Source organism: Talpa europaea, assembly GCF_964194135.1.
Source record: "Talpa europaea genome assembly, chromosome: 7".
NCBI lineage: Eukaryota > Metazoa > Chordata > Mammalia > Eulipotyphla > Talpidae > Talpa > Talpa europaea.
In genome coordinates, this window is record NC_140074.1 from 88,258,890 (window position 1) to 88,275,091 (window position 16,202).

Consider the following 16,202-nt stretch of genomic DNA (forward strand, 5'->3'; position numbering starts at 1 on the left):
TGTTGCTCCTGGGAGGGAATTAAGAACTGGAAACTCCTTGAAGCAGGTGGCATCTGAGTGAGTACACAGGAAGAAGGCATGCCACACAGAGCCTGTTGTGGTGAGTTCTCAGCTTCAGTCATGTAGCTGTCACAAACACTAGCTGTAGTGTATAATTATCAGTCTGATCCTTTTCTAACATTTTAATCACCTTATCTCTCAGTGTCTTTCTAGCTGCCCTGATGTCTTTCCTCCCAGGTGTCTCAGTCTTTGGGGCTGGATGACTTTTATTGACCAAGTGTTCGAGTTCCTCAGTCTACATTCCATTCCTATGGAATGAGAGAGAAGCCAGTTGGGCCTGATTCTGCATCTGATTTCACCAGGAAAGCCCAAACTCTGCCCTGGGGAACAAACTTGAGGAAACAGGCAGATATGAGGAGCAAACAGTGACAAGAACCAGCAGGAAGCCTGAGGTCACTGCATAGACACAAGAGAGCAATTCCCCAGAGAGTCAAGGTACAGAAAGTGGAGGACACAGAGCACAGGGATACATATGAGCATGCTTCACAGAGGGGACCAGAAAGTGGGTAGATTGGTGCCAGATGATAAGAAAGCTCCTGGGACAAGGCCTGATGGATCAGTGGGAACTGCAGCAGAGAAACCCCTGGAGAAGCTGAGGGCCGGGGGGGATGAGATGGGAAAAGGGTAGAGGCAGAATTCAGACAGGCTGGAGCAATCCGGGAGAATTCTTTAGGGAGGAACTCTCCAACTCCTTGAGGCCTTTTGGGGAAATTGAAACCACAATGGGAACAGGGGTGTTTCCACACAGACCCCTCCTAAATCCCCCACTGTTTGTAGGACTCCCGGAGGCTGCCAGCAATGGGAGGGCCTGCTTACTGTGCTTTGAGGTAGCATCTGGGGAAATCCACGCTGACCTGCTGCATCTTGACCCAAGCCATGTGTTGGGCTTATGGGTTCACAGCAGCCCAATTCTCACCAAAGTCGTGAATTGCTCCAGAGTCAGTGGGGCTTGTCCTCACAGGATCCCCATTGTGAGTGATCCCTGCCAGTCCTTTGACAATCATGAAATAAGTCTCAATCAAGGTTTAGTTGGTGGCATTAGCCCTGACTCATCCCAAGTCAGGAAATGAAATTAATTTCCTTAAGGTTGATAGGTTCATGAAGTCAGTTATCTGGCCACAGTTTTAATAACTTTGAAAAAAAGAACCACTAGCCATAAAACTGTATTCTCTCTTTCTGTTAACTAGGACTTAAGAGGCTGTTAAAGAGGGAACAATTCAGTGTTTGTCCACTTCCTCAGAATGGGAGCTTACCCAACACATTGGCCTCTCTGAGCCTGTTTCCCCATATAGCAAAGATAGATAAGTGCTCCCTGGGGTCCCCATCTCCAAGCTGGTGATGCAGATCCTGTGAGGTCACAGGTATGAAGTGAAAGTCCTTTATGAACTGCCCGTGCCGTGGTTCTAGGGTGGCACATTGTCCTCTCGGGGACAAGCTGATCCAACTTTAACCTGATCTTCTTGCTGTTTTTCTCCCTAGTTCTTTGAAATTGAGGAACATGATAAGAAGGTGGCTGATTTTTATCCTTTTCTCCCTGAAGCTCATAGAGAAATGTGGTAAGTTTAGAAATGGCCATCAACTTTGTAGAGGGAAATGATGCTTGAAATAGTCTGACCTTGTGATCAAGGATTTGGGACTGTCCAGACAGCATATACCTGCCTTCCCCAAGCGGCCATGGGGTTGGTGGGGAGACTCAGGTGTGGAGTCCAGGAGTTTTACAAGGAGCCAGATGTTTACACAAACAGTTGGCCTTCTGCCCCAGGATCCCTATTAGCGTTTTTTCATTACTATCTTTCCTCCCATCTGTGGCACTTCAACAGTCTGGAACAATATTTATAAAGAACGGCATTTGTAGACCTCACACCTGCAGAAACAGGTGAGGTGGCAGGCACAGACACCTGAGGAGTCTTCCCAACACCCACTAATAAGACGAGAAAAATCTTTTTAGAGACAAAGCAGGACTAGGGGCCTCACAGAACACGGGCTCGTTGTCAGAAAAACACATCCGGGATTGCACCTCCATGGGACCTTGACCCTCAACTGGGCTCTCAGAAGCCTAAGTCATTCTAGCAATTTTCCTACTGCCCTAAGCACTTCTGAAATTCCTTGGACGAATGTTTAGCATGTTTAGCACTCCTATTATGCCAGGCCCATTATTTTGGTCATTGACTTGGCTATTGTCAAAAATCAAACACGTCTTAAAATCCCTGACTAAAGACTTTAAATGAGCCTTGTACAAACAAGGAAGCCTCCCAAGAAATCCTGTGTGGTGTCTATCCCATTACACTTATCTGGCCTTGTGAATCTCTGAGAAAACAATGACCATCTGATCAGCTCTTCCAGGCTTGTTAAACATTCATTTATGGTATGATGCAGCTACACCTTGTGGATGAACAGTTTCTGAGAAGGGAAAAATCCTTTGGACCATAGAAACCAGTGTTTGTCAATACGAATTCCAGAGGCTCACTCAGCCCTGCTGGGTCACATCGTAGAAGGAGGACCCAAGTGTGCAAGCACACATATGCACATGAGCTTGCTTTGAAAAGGCTAAGTTAGTAACACTCCCTGCCCTAGGAAAAGAAGAGCACATCCAGCCACCAGTGCCTGAGTTAGATTGAGGGGAAACTTAGGTCCAGAGAGGGCAGAAGTCATCTCCAAACCCACACAACCAGGAAACAACAAAGATGAAACCTGCATCCTTGCTCCATTTTGTCACTTTACCTCTTTTCCCGGATATCGTTATGAAAGAATACTGGACGCTTCCCTACAGTCAAGTAACAGGAATTTGCATTCTGCATGCCTGTCTTCCCTTTGCTTTGGGATTATAGCTGTGAGGCATGGCCTTTAGAGTCTTTTGCCTCTGACTTCTTTGGGTGGAATCTTGAGATGCTGCAAGAACCAGGACTTTGGACCATCAGGCCTACCTTTGAATCCTGCCTCTGCCATTTTTGAGCCGTGGAGGCAGATGCTTCCCTCTTAGCATTCTCCGTCTCCTTAATCTGAACCAGGAATCCTAATACCCACCTCTCACTGTGTAATAACCAGAGAATGAGGGTTAACAGCATAGCAGAGTGACTGGCATGGGGTGGGGGGCACAGAGGGAAGTGCCAGTAAGTATTAGTTGTAAAACCAGGCTCTCCTCAGAGGAAATGGGGTGGTCTCATTAAGGCTCATTTGGCATTTCCGATGTGGTGTCCAAAGCTTCCTACCCCAGGAAAAATTTTATTTATTTATTTTTTATTTTTTTTGAAAGATTTATTTATGCATATAAGAACTGGGGTACAGGGCAGAGGTGTGGGGGGGGGGGTGAGAGGATTCACCAGAAACAGAGTGGGGAACAGAACAGGCAGAGTGACCGAAGTACACTGCTGAGGGGAGCAGCGGGCAAGTCAGGAGAGGTCTGCTGCGCCATATGGGTTGCTCCCTGGTTGGTCGGGGATCGAACTTGTGCTGCAGAGGCTGCGGACAGCTTCATAGTTTGCGTCTTAACTCATTGCGCCACCAGGGAGGCCCCCAGGAAAAATTTTAAATGTGCTCTGCTGGAATATGATACCAGCTTCCTAACTGCCTCCCACTATGGACTGAAAAATGTATGGCAGTTTTTACTCAATAAGAACAGTCAGCGGCAATCACGTAGCACTTGGGCCATGCAGGCAGTGTGGCACAAACGTCACACTAAATCTTCACAGGGACCCTGTGAAAAGGCGTTCAGTGCAAGTCTCCCCATTTTGTAGCAATGAAACAGAAACCCAGGGTGGTTAAGGGCCTTGCCTGTGGTCACAGAGCTGGGAAGTGAGAGAGTCAGATGGAACCCTGTGACTTTAAAGCCCAGTCCCTCAGCTGCCTCAGTAAATGAGGGGGAAGTAAACATTCCCTGAAAGTTCACAGCCTCCTCTCTCAAAATGCAAAGTCTGGACAAGCAAAGGCTAGGTGGACCTCCCACTCACCGTGACCACATTCTCAGCAGGGACCCAGGGGTGTGGGTGACTGCCGGACATCACACTTTGTATCCCTGTCCTAGGCAGAGTCTAGGCAGGTTCTTTCTTAACTGTGTGATAGATAGAAAGTAATTGCAGGGACTGAAGTACCCCCACCCTAACTATGTAAGCCCAGAACAAAGCCCCGGACAGTGTTGTGAGAAAAGAAGGGACAGAGTTGGCAGGCCAGGCCAGGGAGTCAGAAGGACCCAGCCAGGTGGGGACCAGAGACCTGGGAAGGTGGAGTCTCACCTTGAAGACTTGCAGATGCTGGGGACAGAACCTGAGTCTGCATTCATGCATGCAGGACTAACATGGAGAAGGCTGTGCTGATAGGGTCTGACAAGCCCCAGGGAGAGTGAGTCAGGCCTAGGAGGGCAAGTTGCAGACTGGCTGATTCCCTTGGAGGAAATGAGCTCACTGTCTCTGGAGGTGGCCAGGCAGAGGAGGAGAAACTACTAGGTAGTAGTATTGAGAAGGGGAATCACTGAAGTTGAATTAGGGCACTTCTAAGTGGGGCACCTGCTTTGTTCTTGTGGGCCTCTTCCCACCCACCTAGATTCTTGATCACACCCTAGGCTGTGCATTACCCTGAAGGCCTGGAGGTAAGGCAAGCAGGTGGACTAGGGCTCTGAGCACACCTGGCAGTGGGGGCGAGGATGAGGGCTGCCCAAAGAATAGAGGAGGAGGTCAGAGAGAGACTCAATTATGTTCTGTGGCCAAGTACCTCTGAGGTGTTTAGCCTCCCAAACCCGCCTCCTCCCGCACTTCAGAGGCCTGTTTGGCTTGTCCTAAGTTAATACCTACTGCTGAGAAGAAATTCCTGATAGTGAAACAATATGTGTCATTCATCATCCTTTACCCAGTCCCCAGCACAGCCAGCCCCACGACAGGGCTATGTGTATAGACTGGGCTAGGTTAGTGCGGAATTCCAAAGGAGCTTCTTTAAAATCAGGTTGCTGGGCCCATCCATCTCTCAGCACAGGAAGGGGCTGGGCACTTTCTGCAGGGCCATTTTTGCTCTACAAAGGAGACCCCTATGCTTTCACATCTGCAAATTCCAATCCCAGATGATGGCTTGAAGTCCTTTGTGACAGTTCTTGGGCTCCATGGTTCTATTACTGTCTCTGGCTAACTCAGCCACAGGCCCTCAGAGTCCATCATTGTGGGGGAGGAGGAAGCTACAGTGTTTCCTGCCAGGCCTGTGTCTCAGCTGCAAGAAGGGAAAGGGCAGAATGAGAACTCAGGTTGTCAATTCCATCTCTTAGCCTCTGAAAACCTCCACACCTTCAACTAGAAGACAAGAGGCTATCCCGAGTCAGAGCTCACGAGTTCAGGTGTTAGGGACCCTCATCTCAGTTTCTCCTCATATGGGCCTAAGGTCGCTGACCTAATGACTCACATCATTGATTTGGGTCCTTCCAGAGTCCACAGTCGCCCTCACTGTTCCTTCCACTGTGAAGCTGGAAAATGGAAGTTCAACCAACATCAGCATCGCTCTCCAGTAAGTTTCCGGGTCCAGCTGTGTTTTCCCACTGCTCATATTTCAAGTGATACTCTTGCCTCCACTTTAAGACAAGCCACAGGCACAGAGGTGCTATCCCTGGGCTGTAGACCAGGCCCCCAATACCCAAGACTCTCTCCCTGCAACCATTGAATCCTTGTTTCCTTCTGGGGACAGGGGTGGGAGGGAGGAGTAAGGCTACTCCCCAGAGACTTGAGCCTTTTCCCAGCAAAGAAAAATATTTGAGAAGAACCCCGAAGGTCAGGGGGCAAGATGCTAGGCCTCTCACCAGCACTTCTTGCTTTTCCAGAAGCAAAAGTTGACTGCATCAGTGGTCGCATTCACGAGATAGTCATGCTTTGCCTCATCTGAGTGTTTCTTATTGATGCTGCTGGTTCAAGCATGAGGGTACTGACCTAGATCAAGCACTGCCAAGGAGTCTACCTATTCTGTGATCTTAGCTGCTTCCCCTTATTCCTGCCTCCCAGCCTTGAAGATTTGCCAAGATGAAGATCTGGAACTCTGTTGTTTTTCTCTTTACCTTCCCTTTTTCTCCTCTCTTCTGAGAGGTCAGATCTCAAACCCCACCAAGATTTCCAAGCAGAACTGCATTCCATTCCCGGATCTGGCCATCAACACCTTGCACTTCAACATCTTGGAAATCTGACATGTCACCCTCTCCCCACAATTCTCTCCTTGCCAGAATCCTGGAGTGACTTTCCACTGCCTTTCAAGTTAACTCCAGGCCTTGAAAGCCAGACTTAAGACCCCCATGAGCTGCTTCCAGTCAGACACACCTCTTGGCTTTCAGGGGCCACACTATTACTTTCCTTAGGGAAGCCTTTCCCACCCAGCAGATGTCATGGCCCTACCACCCTCTGGACATCACTCTTTGCATTCACGGCCAGTTTCCCACCTCGTGTTCCCATCCCCTCCCTCATGGCAATCGTGGTAAAGACAAAAAACCCCTAAGGAGCAGGGACCCAACCTCTCTACCCCACAGGGCCAAGCACATAGTGCTTCCTAACCTTAGTGGCTTGAAAAATGACAGGTCCTCCCAGAAGTGCAGAGGCCAGTTGAGATATCATTGCCTAGCCAGTAATCAGACTCTTCTCTCCACAGGCATCCATTAAACGAAACCTTGGTGATCACTTTTGAAGTCACATTTCGTTCAAAAAATGTTACTATCCTCGAGCTCCCTGATGAAGTGAGTGATGAATCTTACCCAATGGGTAGAGAACTGCTGGATAACACATTTTAGTTAAGTGCTTATGGAAATAGGCAACTATTTTTATATAGTGGCTGCTCCAGCCTCCTCATTGTAGAAATCTCTAATTTTGTCTTTGTTGGTCTCTGAGTATGGGCATTTTGTGCCTTGTGAATGGAATTAGGAAGGTGAAGATAAGAAATCTGAGGCAAGAATGGTTCTGGGAATATAAAAGAAGTCCTTAAGATAGTTTTTTAAGATCTGCTTCTCAGAGGCTGTCCATGGACCCGCAGCTTTGTCCCTAGTTATAAGCCTTCTAGAAATACAGGATCCTGGGCCCCAGCCCAGAACTACTGACTCGAAGTCTGCTTGTGAGCAAGACCCCCTGTGATTTGAGTCCATATTAAAGTTTTTGAAGAAACACTATTCTGAGATTCCGCTGGTGAATCTCCAAACTCCCCTGCCAGTGGCTGTCTGTACAATAGCCACAGCTACTTATCACCTCTCCACGCTTATCTGCTAATCTATACTCTGCAGTCCACCTTATAAAAAAAATGAGCCAACTACTAGATTTAATCAACTACATTAAAAAATAAATCAGAGTGTAAAGTAGGGTTTTAAAACAAAACCAGACAATGTGAATGCACACCTGGAGCGGCGGTTAATTGACAGTCACGCTGCAGGTCGCTAGACCCTGTGTGGTGGCAGGAATGGGACGCCAGTGGGCCCTGCAAGCAGACAGCGTCCAAGCTTGAGCAGGCGGCACGTCTACTTAGAAAGACCTTGTCTGAGAGGACAGTCTCATCAGGGAATGCCATACCTTCTGAGAGCAGCCATGTCTCACAACTTCCCTCTCCACACCCTCCTTCCCAGCCATGTCTCACAACTTCCCTCTCCACACCCTCCTTCCCAGCCATGTCTCACAACTTCCCTCTCCACACCCTCCTTCCCAGCCCGGAGGCCTGCTGCAGGGTAAGAAAAGCCATTGGTTCTCACTGCAGGTTCTGACACTCAGCGCTCTGGGGTCTGGCTTGATTTTCAGATTAAACTTAGACTGAGGAGTGGATGTTAATCATTTAGTTTGGGGCCAGACAGCTAAGTAAAAATACCACCTTTTTAAAATAAGTTAAAGTTGGGTGTAGTGGTAAGCCAAGAAAAATGCTGGTCTGTACAACTCTTAGTGCATAAGTGCCAGCACAAATGTCAACTCCATGGTGTTGGTCAGAATAGCGGTTTCCCTTAGGGGTCAGTTGTGTCTGGTATAGGACAGGGCTTCTGGGGTGCTGGATAGGCTCCATTTCTTGATTTGGATGCTGAATACACTGTTCTGAATATAGGCTCCAGCTCAATCTTTTTTTTTTTTTTAATGTAACGGTGGGAGCCAGATCAGGGCAACATAACATGGGCACCAACCCACTTTTCCAGGCTGTGTCTCCATTCTCTCCCCTTCCAGCTCTTAACGACTCCCACCTACCACCTGTGCCTTTGGAAGCCCCTGGATAAAACTTGGGGTCCAGGCATCTGGGAACCTAACCTGTGGGCTTGTGTGAGGTACTCCACCCCCATGCATTGCAGTTTCCTCATTTGCAGATCTAGGTTAATAATGTCAACTTGGTGGGGTTGTGAGGATTAAAGCAGTAGCAGATATAAAATCTCTAGCTTCATAGCAAGCACTCAGTAAAAGACAGTAGTATTTTTGCTGTGGACCTAAAAGTGGTCTGCAAAGTAAAGCTGAAAAAAAAAGGATAGTTATGATTTCGTTCTGCCTTATATCAAGGTACTTGATTTCTGATTGGTCAGTTTTCTTCCTGCCTAGTTTCAGGGGTGACTGAGTCATCACTACAAATATGCAAATGGCACGGTCAAAAAAAATCTGTCAAAAATCAGGAAAAAATATGAGCCAAGTGTATTTTTACCCTTGTCATGAAAAAGTAACTTGTAAGATGTAAACTGTAAGTTGGACTCTGGGCTTTGTAGCAGCCACTAACTCCATTTCAGTTGTTCTGCCTAAGTCCCCTGGTTTCTGGTGCTAAAAGTAAGGGCAGAAGCTTCAGGGGCCTTCATAAATAAGCCACTGAAACCCAGGGAGCCCCATCCTCAGTGCCTGCGATACACAGCTGCAGGGGGTGAGTACAGCATCAGCCAGGGAACAAGGGGTACAGTGTGGCTCAGTAAAGGGAACATCTCTCCCTGCCACCCAGGGAATTTGAGGGTATCCGAAGGAATAATGAGATCTGATGTTGCAGGCAGGCCTCCAAGTACTGTTTCTTGGAGCAGAGCTTTAGATAAATATTGGGTAGAAATGCAGGGAGGATGTTCTCCCTGCCAGGCATCTGGTGTGTCCCTCTTCTGTTTAGTCACTTGGCCGCCAGGCTGCCCATCCCACTGAGCATATTGAGGAGCCTTCCCACACTGAGGGAAGTAGAGGTCATGGTAGAGGTCATGGTGCAGTAGCAAGCCCTTCGCAGCTCGCTGTGAATCAGGCTCGGAACCATAAGCTTTATGGACAGTTTGTCATTTGTGGCACCCCTGTAGACCCTTGTGTTATCCCCTTTTACAGATGAGAGACTGAGAGCCAAGCTTGAATAACTGCCCAAGATGGCTAGTGAGAGGAAGAGTGCCATCCCACCTTCCCTCAGAGCTAAGCCAGGGGAGAGCCTGAGGGCAGGGCCATTGTCATCCAGTTGGTCCATCCTCCCTCCTGTCTGTGAGCAAGCTCCTGGAAGGCAGGGACCATGAGTGATCTGTCCCTCCGTGCCCCAGTGCAGCCAGGAGCTGGATGCTCGCTGAGGTCCCAATAGCTACGTGGCACTGCATCCAATTCCATTTCCCTAACAGGTTGTGGTGCCTCCTGGAATGATAAATTCCTCTTTTCAAGTGACATCTCGAAATGTTGGACAAGTTACTGTTTACCTCCATGGAAATCATTCCAACCAGACCAGGTAGGCCGGCCAGGGCCCAACTGGGCCTTAATTGACAAGAAGGGAGGCAGTGCTGGGCTCGTGGGGGTTTCCTCCAGAAAGCCAGCCTCAGCTCACCCCATTCCCCAAATTCCTTTCAGCTCTAGGATAATCTTCTTGGTGGCCCACAGTAACCTCATTAGCATCATAAACCAGGTGATTGGCTGGATCTACTTTGTGGCCTGGTCCGTCTCCTTCTACCCTCAGGTGATCAAGAACTGGAGGCGGAAAAGGTAACCCCCTGAACTTGTGTGCAGATCCACACAGGCCAGTGAGGCAGCATTCCAGCAAGGCTGTAGGGCCATGAGTTCAGGCTCCCACCTCTGCTCTGCTCCTCTCCTGCCCTTTCTAGAAAGTTGTCTCATGTGAAAACTCTTAGAGCCTGGTCTGCTGGCTATTTGGTCTCGTATTTTATTTTATTTTTGGATATTGTTCTTATTACTCATTGTAAAGGTTTTATTTATTTATGTGTAGAAGAACTGGGGTGTAGGACATAGGTGGGGGATGAGAGGATTCACCGGAGACAGAGTGGGGAGCAGAACATGCAGATCTACTGAAATACACTGCTGAGGGGAGCAGCAGACAAAGCAGGAAAGGTCTGCAGTACCATGTGGTTTAGCTCCCAGGCCAGGCAGTAAAAGCGCTGAGACTTAAGCCCTAGGCCACCAGGGAGGCCTCCTATTTGGTCTCTTGCCACCTTGAGCCCTTCCCTGCGAAAGCAACAAAACAGGGCTTCTCAGTAAAGTTGGAAAAGGGCTGGGGTGGGGGGAAATCCATTGTTAACTGGTTGGCCCAACTCCTCTCCTGTTGGTTGGCAAGCTCCTGGAATCCAGTCCCCAGGGAGTTAGTGTCCAGCCATGCCACATGGCCAGAGTTGGCCCCTTCGACCATGGACATTCAGTGGTCCCTCCTTGATTTAAGACAAAGTGGGCCTGGGTCATCGTGCAGCAACGACATAGCCTCCCCGCGATCACCCCCACCATCCAGAGTTCTTATGGGCTGCTGAGCTGGGAGCCAGGGAGGGAGATGCTTCCTCTCTGCAGGAGGTCTCCAGACTTCCAGGACTTGACAAGGCAGGAGAGGTCTTAGGAGGAAGGGAAGGGAAGGGAAAGGGAGGGAAGGAAGGAGAGGGGAGGGAAGAGGGGTAGAGAAGGGGAAGGAAGAGAGGGGAAGGGAGGGGAGGGCTCAGAAGAGTGGAGTTAGGTAGTTTCCATTGTGGTCTAGAGAGAGACTGAGGGACAGTGCTCTCCTTGGCAGAGCTAGGGCCTCCTTGTGTGCTGGAGGTCCGGTCCTGTTTCCTTCCATCTCCCCAGAGTCTCTGGCCTCAAACCCTGCTCTGCTTTGCCTCTCTGCCTCCCCCACCCCACAGTGTCGTTGGCTTGAGCTTTGACTTTGTGGCCCTGAACCTGACAGGCTTCGTCGCCTACAGCGTGTTCAACATTGGCCTCTTCTGGGTGCCCTACATCCAGGTATGGCGCTGTGCCCCCCACCACAGCCCAGCCCAAGCTGTTCAGCTTGACCACTATTCACCCCCAGCTTCTCCCCACATCCCAAACAGGAGCAGTTTCTCCTTCAGCACCCCAATGGAGTGAACCCCGTGGACAGTAATGACGTCTTCTTCAGCCTGCATGCGGTCGCCCTCACCCTGGTTGTCCTAGTACAGTGCTTGCTGTATGAGGTGAGACATGAGCCTGGCCGCTGCCCCACCATGCACACTCCCGCCAACACCCACCACCACACGCCATTCACACCTGCCGTCTTACAGAAGACAGAAACCCTCAGGAAGGAGAGGTGTTCATTCACTCAGCTCCTGACCACTGCAGCTCAGAGAACAGGCCAGGCCCCATTCTGGGCGCAGTGAACACCCCATTAGCCCAAGTCTTTAGGCTCCCCAGGTCTGGGGTGAGGGACACGAAAGCAATGACAATCCAGCAGACTGAGAGCTGTGTGGAGGGGAGAGCACAGGCAACCCAGAGGCCCTACCCCAGCAGGAAGGACAGGTGGTGGGCATTGAGGAAGTAGGGCTTAGCTGCGGTCCTAGGATGAATGCCATTCCCATGGCAATGGAGAAGAGGGCTAGGGTGGGCTCCCCCAGCTGGGGGACAGAACACTGAAGGCCCGGAGTGGAGGGTGGCAGTTGAGAGGAATGGTGAGCAGATAGGTATAGTCTGGGTTCAGGATGCCAGAGGGGAGAGGGTTCACAAGGGATCTGGAGGGCCAGGCTGAGGCATCAACTCAGCTGTGTTGCTGGAGGACCGGCAGCATTTTAGTGGGTAGGCTCCATAGGGTTGTTTCAGGGGATCCCTGACATGCACATTTGCTTTCACTTCCCAATGGGCACACCACTTCCCTCAGGTTGTTCCCTTTACACATGTAAGGCCAGCCAGAGGCTGCCTGGCCCCCCACCTTCAAGAACTTTCTAGGTTTTCTTGCCCCCTTTGTCTTGGAGTGTAGGTGAAGGGCTGGGGAACAGATTCCAGGGACCGTCAGGCTCCACCTGGGTCAGATGGAGCCTGGGCTGGGAGAAGGGGGCAGGCTTCCAGCATATTAAGTTTCTGTCCCCAGCACCCTTTGCTCCAGGTGGTTTCTGAAAAGCCAGTAGTGGAAGGAGTGTGGCTGGTGCAGGTGGTGCTGAGCTCTCTGTGCCCTACGCTGTCTACTTCCCCTCCCTTCCTTCTCTCCACCTTGTCCTCAGCGAGGTAACCAGCGCGTTTCGAGGCCTGCCATCGCCTTCCTGGTGCTCTCGTGGCTCTTCGCCCTCATCGCCATGATTGTGGCCGCAGTTGGGGTGACCACTTGGCTGCAGTTTTTCTTCTGCTTCTCCTACATCAAGCTTGCGGTGACGCTGGTCAAGTATTTTCCACAGGTACTTCCAAGGCCTGTCTGCCTTTTCACATGGTGGTTAGCATGAGGGTCTAGAGCTCCACCCACTGGCCCTGCTCCTGTGGAATAGCCTCTGGCTGTTCAAGACTAGAGTGGAAATTTGCAATGGAAGCCACGAGCCCAGCAGAGCAGGGCTGGTCAGCAGGCCCGCCCCTTCCCTGGACCAGGAATCACACAGGGAGTCAATGAAGACCTCTGGGAGTCAGGAGTTAGTTACACAGTGCACACCCCTCATCCCAGGCATTCCTGATGACTTGTCCTGCCCCCCATTTAACTGAGGTTCCAGACGAACAGAACAGCCGCAGGACACTTGGGAAAGATTAGCTAGGGGGAGGAGGCCCTCCAAGGCAACCTCCACTCCCCAACTGGAGGTGGTTTCCTCAGCAGGCCCATCGAAGGTCCTCTTAATGGACCCTGAGCACCTCCCTTAAGTGCTCAGATCCCAGGATTTCAGCTGGGACACATTATCCCTCTTTGCCTAATTGACTGGGCCAGGGTCGGGTGTGAAATGGCTGCCACCTGCAGACTCACCCATAAATGTAGGGCCTCGTTGAACTCACCCAGTTCTCAATGGAGAACCCCCTTTTCAGCCCCCAGCACCGGAGGCTTAGTTCCGTCCCTCAGAAAGAAGAGTGTTATGGTCAGAGTCAAGGCTAGTCTCCTGGAAGGTACAGAAATGGAGGGAGGCCCTTAAAGGGGAACAGGACTTAATTCTGTGGCCAAAGAGGCATTCTGTATTGGGGGCAGCCTGCACAAAGGAGCAGACAGGCAGAAAAGCATGGGAGGCAGTGAGGAGACCTTGGTGACTGAGCAGTGTTGCAGCTCAGAAGGTAGGGCCAGGCCCCAGAAGGGGGCTTGCGAAGGAAGTCTGGAGGGAAATGGGCCTCCATTCCTGAGCATGGGAAGGCTTGGGCCTGGGAAACCTGCAAGGCAGGAGCCCCCGCTGAGATGTTTGGAATCACCCAAGACTGCAGAGATGGCAGCAATTATGGAAGAGGTGGGAGGACAAAGAAGGGGACTCAATTGGTGGCTGATGGGGAGAAGACCTCTACTGAGGCCAAACCCCCTCCTGGCTGGTACTAGGGACTGGTACCACCAGTCACACAGGGCGCTGGTGTTGAAGGATGTGGGGCCCTTCAACAAGCAAGGAGAGGGACACAATTTCCATGGTGGCCTGGGATTCCCAGCTGGTGCTCATAAGCACATATCAAGCCAGGCTGAGTTTGGGGGGGAAATCTTCATTGAAGGTGAGAAGAAAAACCAGAGTTGCTGGCAAGCCAGGATGGAGCTCTGTACCAGCACAGGGAGGAGTGACCTCCCCCACCCTCTACCTGACTTGTCAAGGGTTGAGATGGGAGGAGGGCTCTACAGGCTGTGCATGCAGATGAGACCCTGGGACCCGCCCAAACTGCTCCTCTTGCCAGGGCTTGCTAGAGCCCAAAGGTCAATGTGTTCCTTGGAGCCAAGTCCCAGAACACACAAGTAGGAGGAATTAGAGCTGCTCTTGTTTGGAGTGGCAGTCACAAGGCCTCTCACCACCTCCCCTGTCTGTCTGAACAGGCCTACATGAACTTTCGCTACAAAAGCACTGAGGGCTGGAGCATTGGCAACGTGCTTCTGGACTTCATTGGGGGCAGCTTCAGCCTCCTCCAGATGTTCCTCCAGTCCTACAACAATGGTGAGTCATCCAGCAGGCTGCTGCCACCCCAGAGACACAGGGGTGGGGGGCAGGCTTCCTGAGACACAAACATTCCCATCCACTCCACCCCCACCCCAAGGGGAGACTCACCCATGGGCCTTTGCAGCTGGAGGATCTATGGGTTCCTGGGGTAGATGACCCTACCCCAGCACCCCACATGCTCCAGCTGCTTCAACAACTGCCAATTCTTTCCCCTCTGGCTGTTAACAGACCAGTGGACACTGATCTTCGGAGACCCAACCAAGTTTGGACTCGGCATCTTCTCCATCTTTTTCGATATTGTCTTCTTCATCCAGCACTTCTGCTTGTACAGGAAGAAACCAGGGTATGAGCAAATGAACTAGTACCCAGAGATGCAGTATAAACGGCCAGAGGCCCTGTGCCCTGGTGGGGAAGGCTGCGCCAGGAAGGCTGGAGAAGTGGCCAGAGCGCGTGGTATGCCACAGTGGAGAAGCGCTCTCTTCCTCAGGACCTAACGCCTTAAACATATACAGGCCTGCCTTCTTTCAGGACTCTCCCTGGCCGGGAAGGACCCCCCCCCCCCACTCCCCTGTGCAACAGACACCTGACTCTGATCCAAGATTAAAAGCCAGACTGCTGGCAGCTCCTCCCAACCTCCCCAGAAGTCTTAGCCCTTCCTGGGCCCTTCCGGCCAGACCTGTGGCCCTCCTGCAACTTGATGCCACATCTCTATTTTCTTTAAGGCTTTAAGGCAGCACGCACAGATTCTGAGAACCATCCCAGGCAGGACTGGGCACTGAGCTTGGAACCGAAGGCCTTACCCTAAGCAACCAGTATTTCTGGGAGCAGCTTGAAGGACTGACCTTGCAGCTGGGAGAGCCAAGGAACACTGCTGTGTTCCCAGAGACAAAGCAGCCAGGTGCTGTGGCCAATGGACTCAGAGGTGCTGGTGCTGGTGGTGGGTGCTAGACTTGGGGTCCCTACTCTGAAGGCCACATTCTCTAAGCACTCACATTCTGGACCCTCACTCATCTCTGTAACTCAGCTTTCATGTCTGCAAGCACAGGGAGCCTTGCCAGGAGGTAGTGTAGACAGTATTTCTGGACTTGAGGTGCTCAACAGATGGGGTCTGAGTAAGACAAGCCCAACACTCTCTGCAACTCACACTAACCCCTTCTGGGTGTCTTGGAAGGAAGTGGCTTACTTTCCTTACTTGCCTTCTGCCTACCTCAACTTTGCCAGAGTCAGGGGCCTAAGTGAGTCCCTTCAGCTGCGTACACGCATTTGTATACACACACGTACTTACACACTCAGTCCGTGCCTTGGAGGCCTGTCAGACTTGCCACAGGGGAGAGCAACTCCCCTGGAGGAGTGGGCAGGCTGCCTCACCAGCCCCCTACCCGTGTCTTAAGTTTTTGGCTGTTAGGAGCCTCAAATGAGGACCTCAGACCACCTTACACAATCCTCACAGGCCCAACCCTGCCTGGTCCCAAGCCCCTTTCCGCCCCACCCAAAGCAGTTGTCTTCCCCACGCAGGAGGGCACGTCCCAGGATGTGCCTTATACAAGCCAAGTGTTTCAGCTTCTTTTGACTTCTTTAGATTAGTGTGCAGGGCCTATAACCTCAATTAAATCTTGATTTGTTTCCTTTCTACACAAACTCAGCATTTTCAGATGCAGGAGGGAAGTGTGATGGCCTCAGCGCCGAAGCTGTGGGGCTTAGGGAAGCGGCCTTCCTTCCTTACGTGGCGTAATGAAATGCGTGGCCTTGTGAGGTTCACTCTCTGGAGGGGGGCTACGTGCCAACCCAGCACGTCATCAGGCAGCTCTGATGGGCAGGGCCAGGGGCCTGCCTGCCTGCTCAGGGCCAGGTAGCAGGTTTCTGCATTGCAAAGACACGCCACTCAAGTTGTGGTTGTGAGCACGGGTTGGGTCAGGTCTTTAAGGGCATG

At 51.1% G+C, this 16,202-nt stretch overlaps 1 protein-coding gene across 1 annotated transcript; it reads left to right on the forward strand.

Annotated features, from left to right (window-relative positions):
* Positions 1-487: 487 nt before the first annotated feature.
* CTNS (cystinosin, lysosomal cystine transporter) lies at positions 488-15,032 on the forward strand. Its single transcript, XM_084237357.1, has 12 exons — positions 488-495; positions 1,540-1,616; positions 5,463-5,541; positions 6,664-6,748; positions 9,587-9,690; positions 9,810-9,941; positions 11,078-11,177; positions 11,267-11,386; positions 12,404-12,574; positions 14,152-14,269; positions 14,501-14,615; positions 14,995-15,032. Exons 2-12 carry the CDS (start codon positions 1,559-1,561, stop codon positions 14,999-15,001), a joined length of 1,089 nt encoding a protein of 362 aa, XP_084093483.1. The 5' UTR covers positions 488-495; positions 1,540-1,558; the 3' UTR covers positions 15,002-15,032.
* The last annotated feature ends 1,170 nt before the right edge of the window (positions 15,033-16,202 follow it).

Excerpts from the sequence above, each read along its gene's own strand:
- CTNS (XM_084237357.1), top strand. The coding sequence starts at position 1,559 with ATGATAAGAAGGTGGCTGATTTTTATCCTTTTCTCCCTGAAGCTCATA. Across the intron at positions 9,691-9,809 it reads AATCATTCCAACCAGACCAG|CTCTAGGATAATCTTCTTGG; the intron begins GTAGGCCGGCCA and ends AATTCCTTTCAG. Across the intron at positions 14,270-14,500 it reads CCTCCAGTCCTACAACAATG|ACCAGTGGACACTGATCTTC; the intron begins GTGAGTCATCCA and ends GGCTGTTAACAG.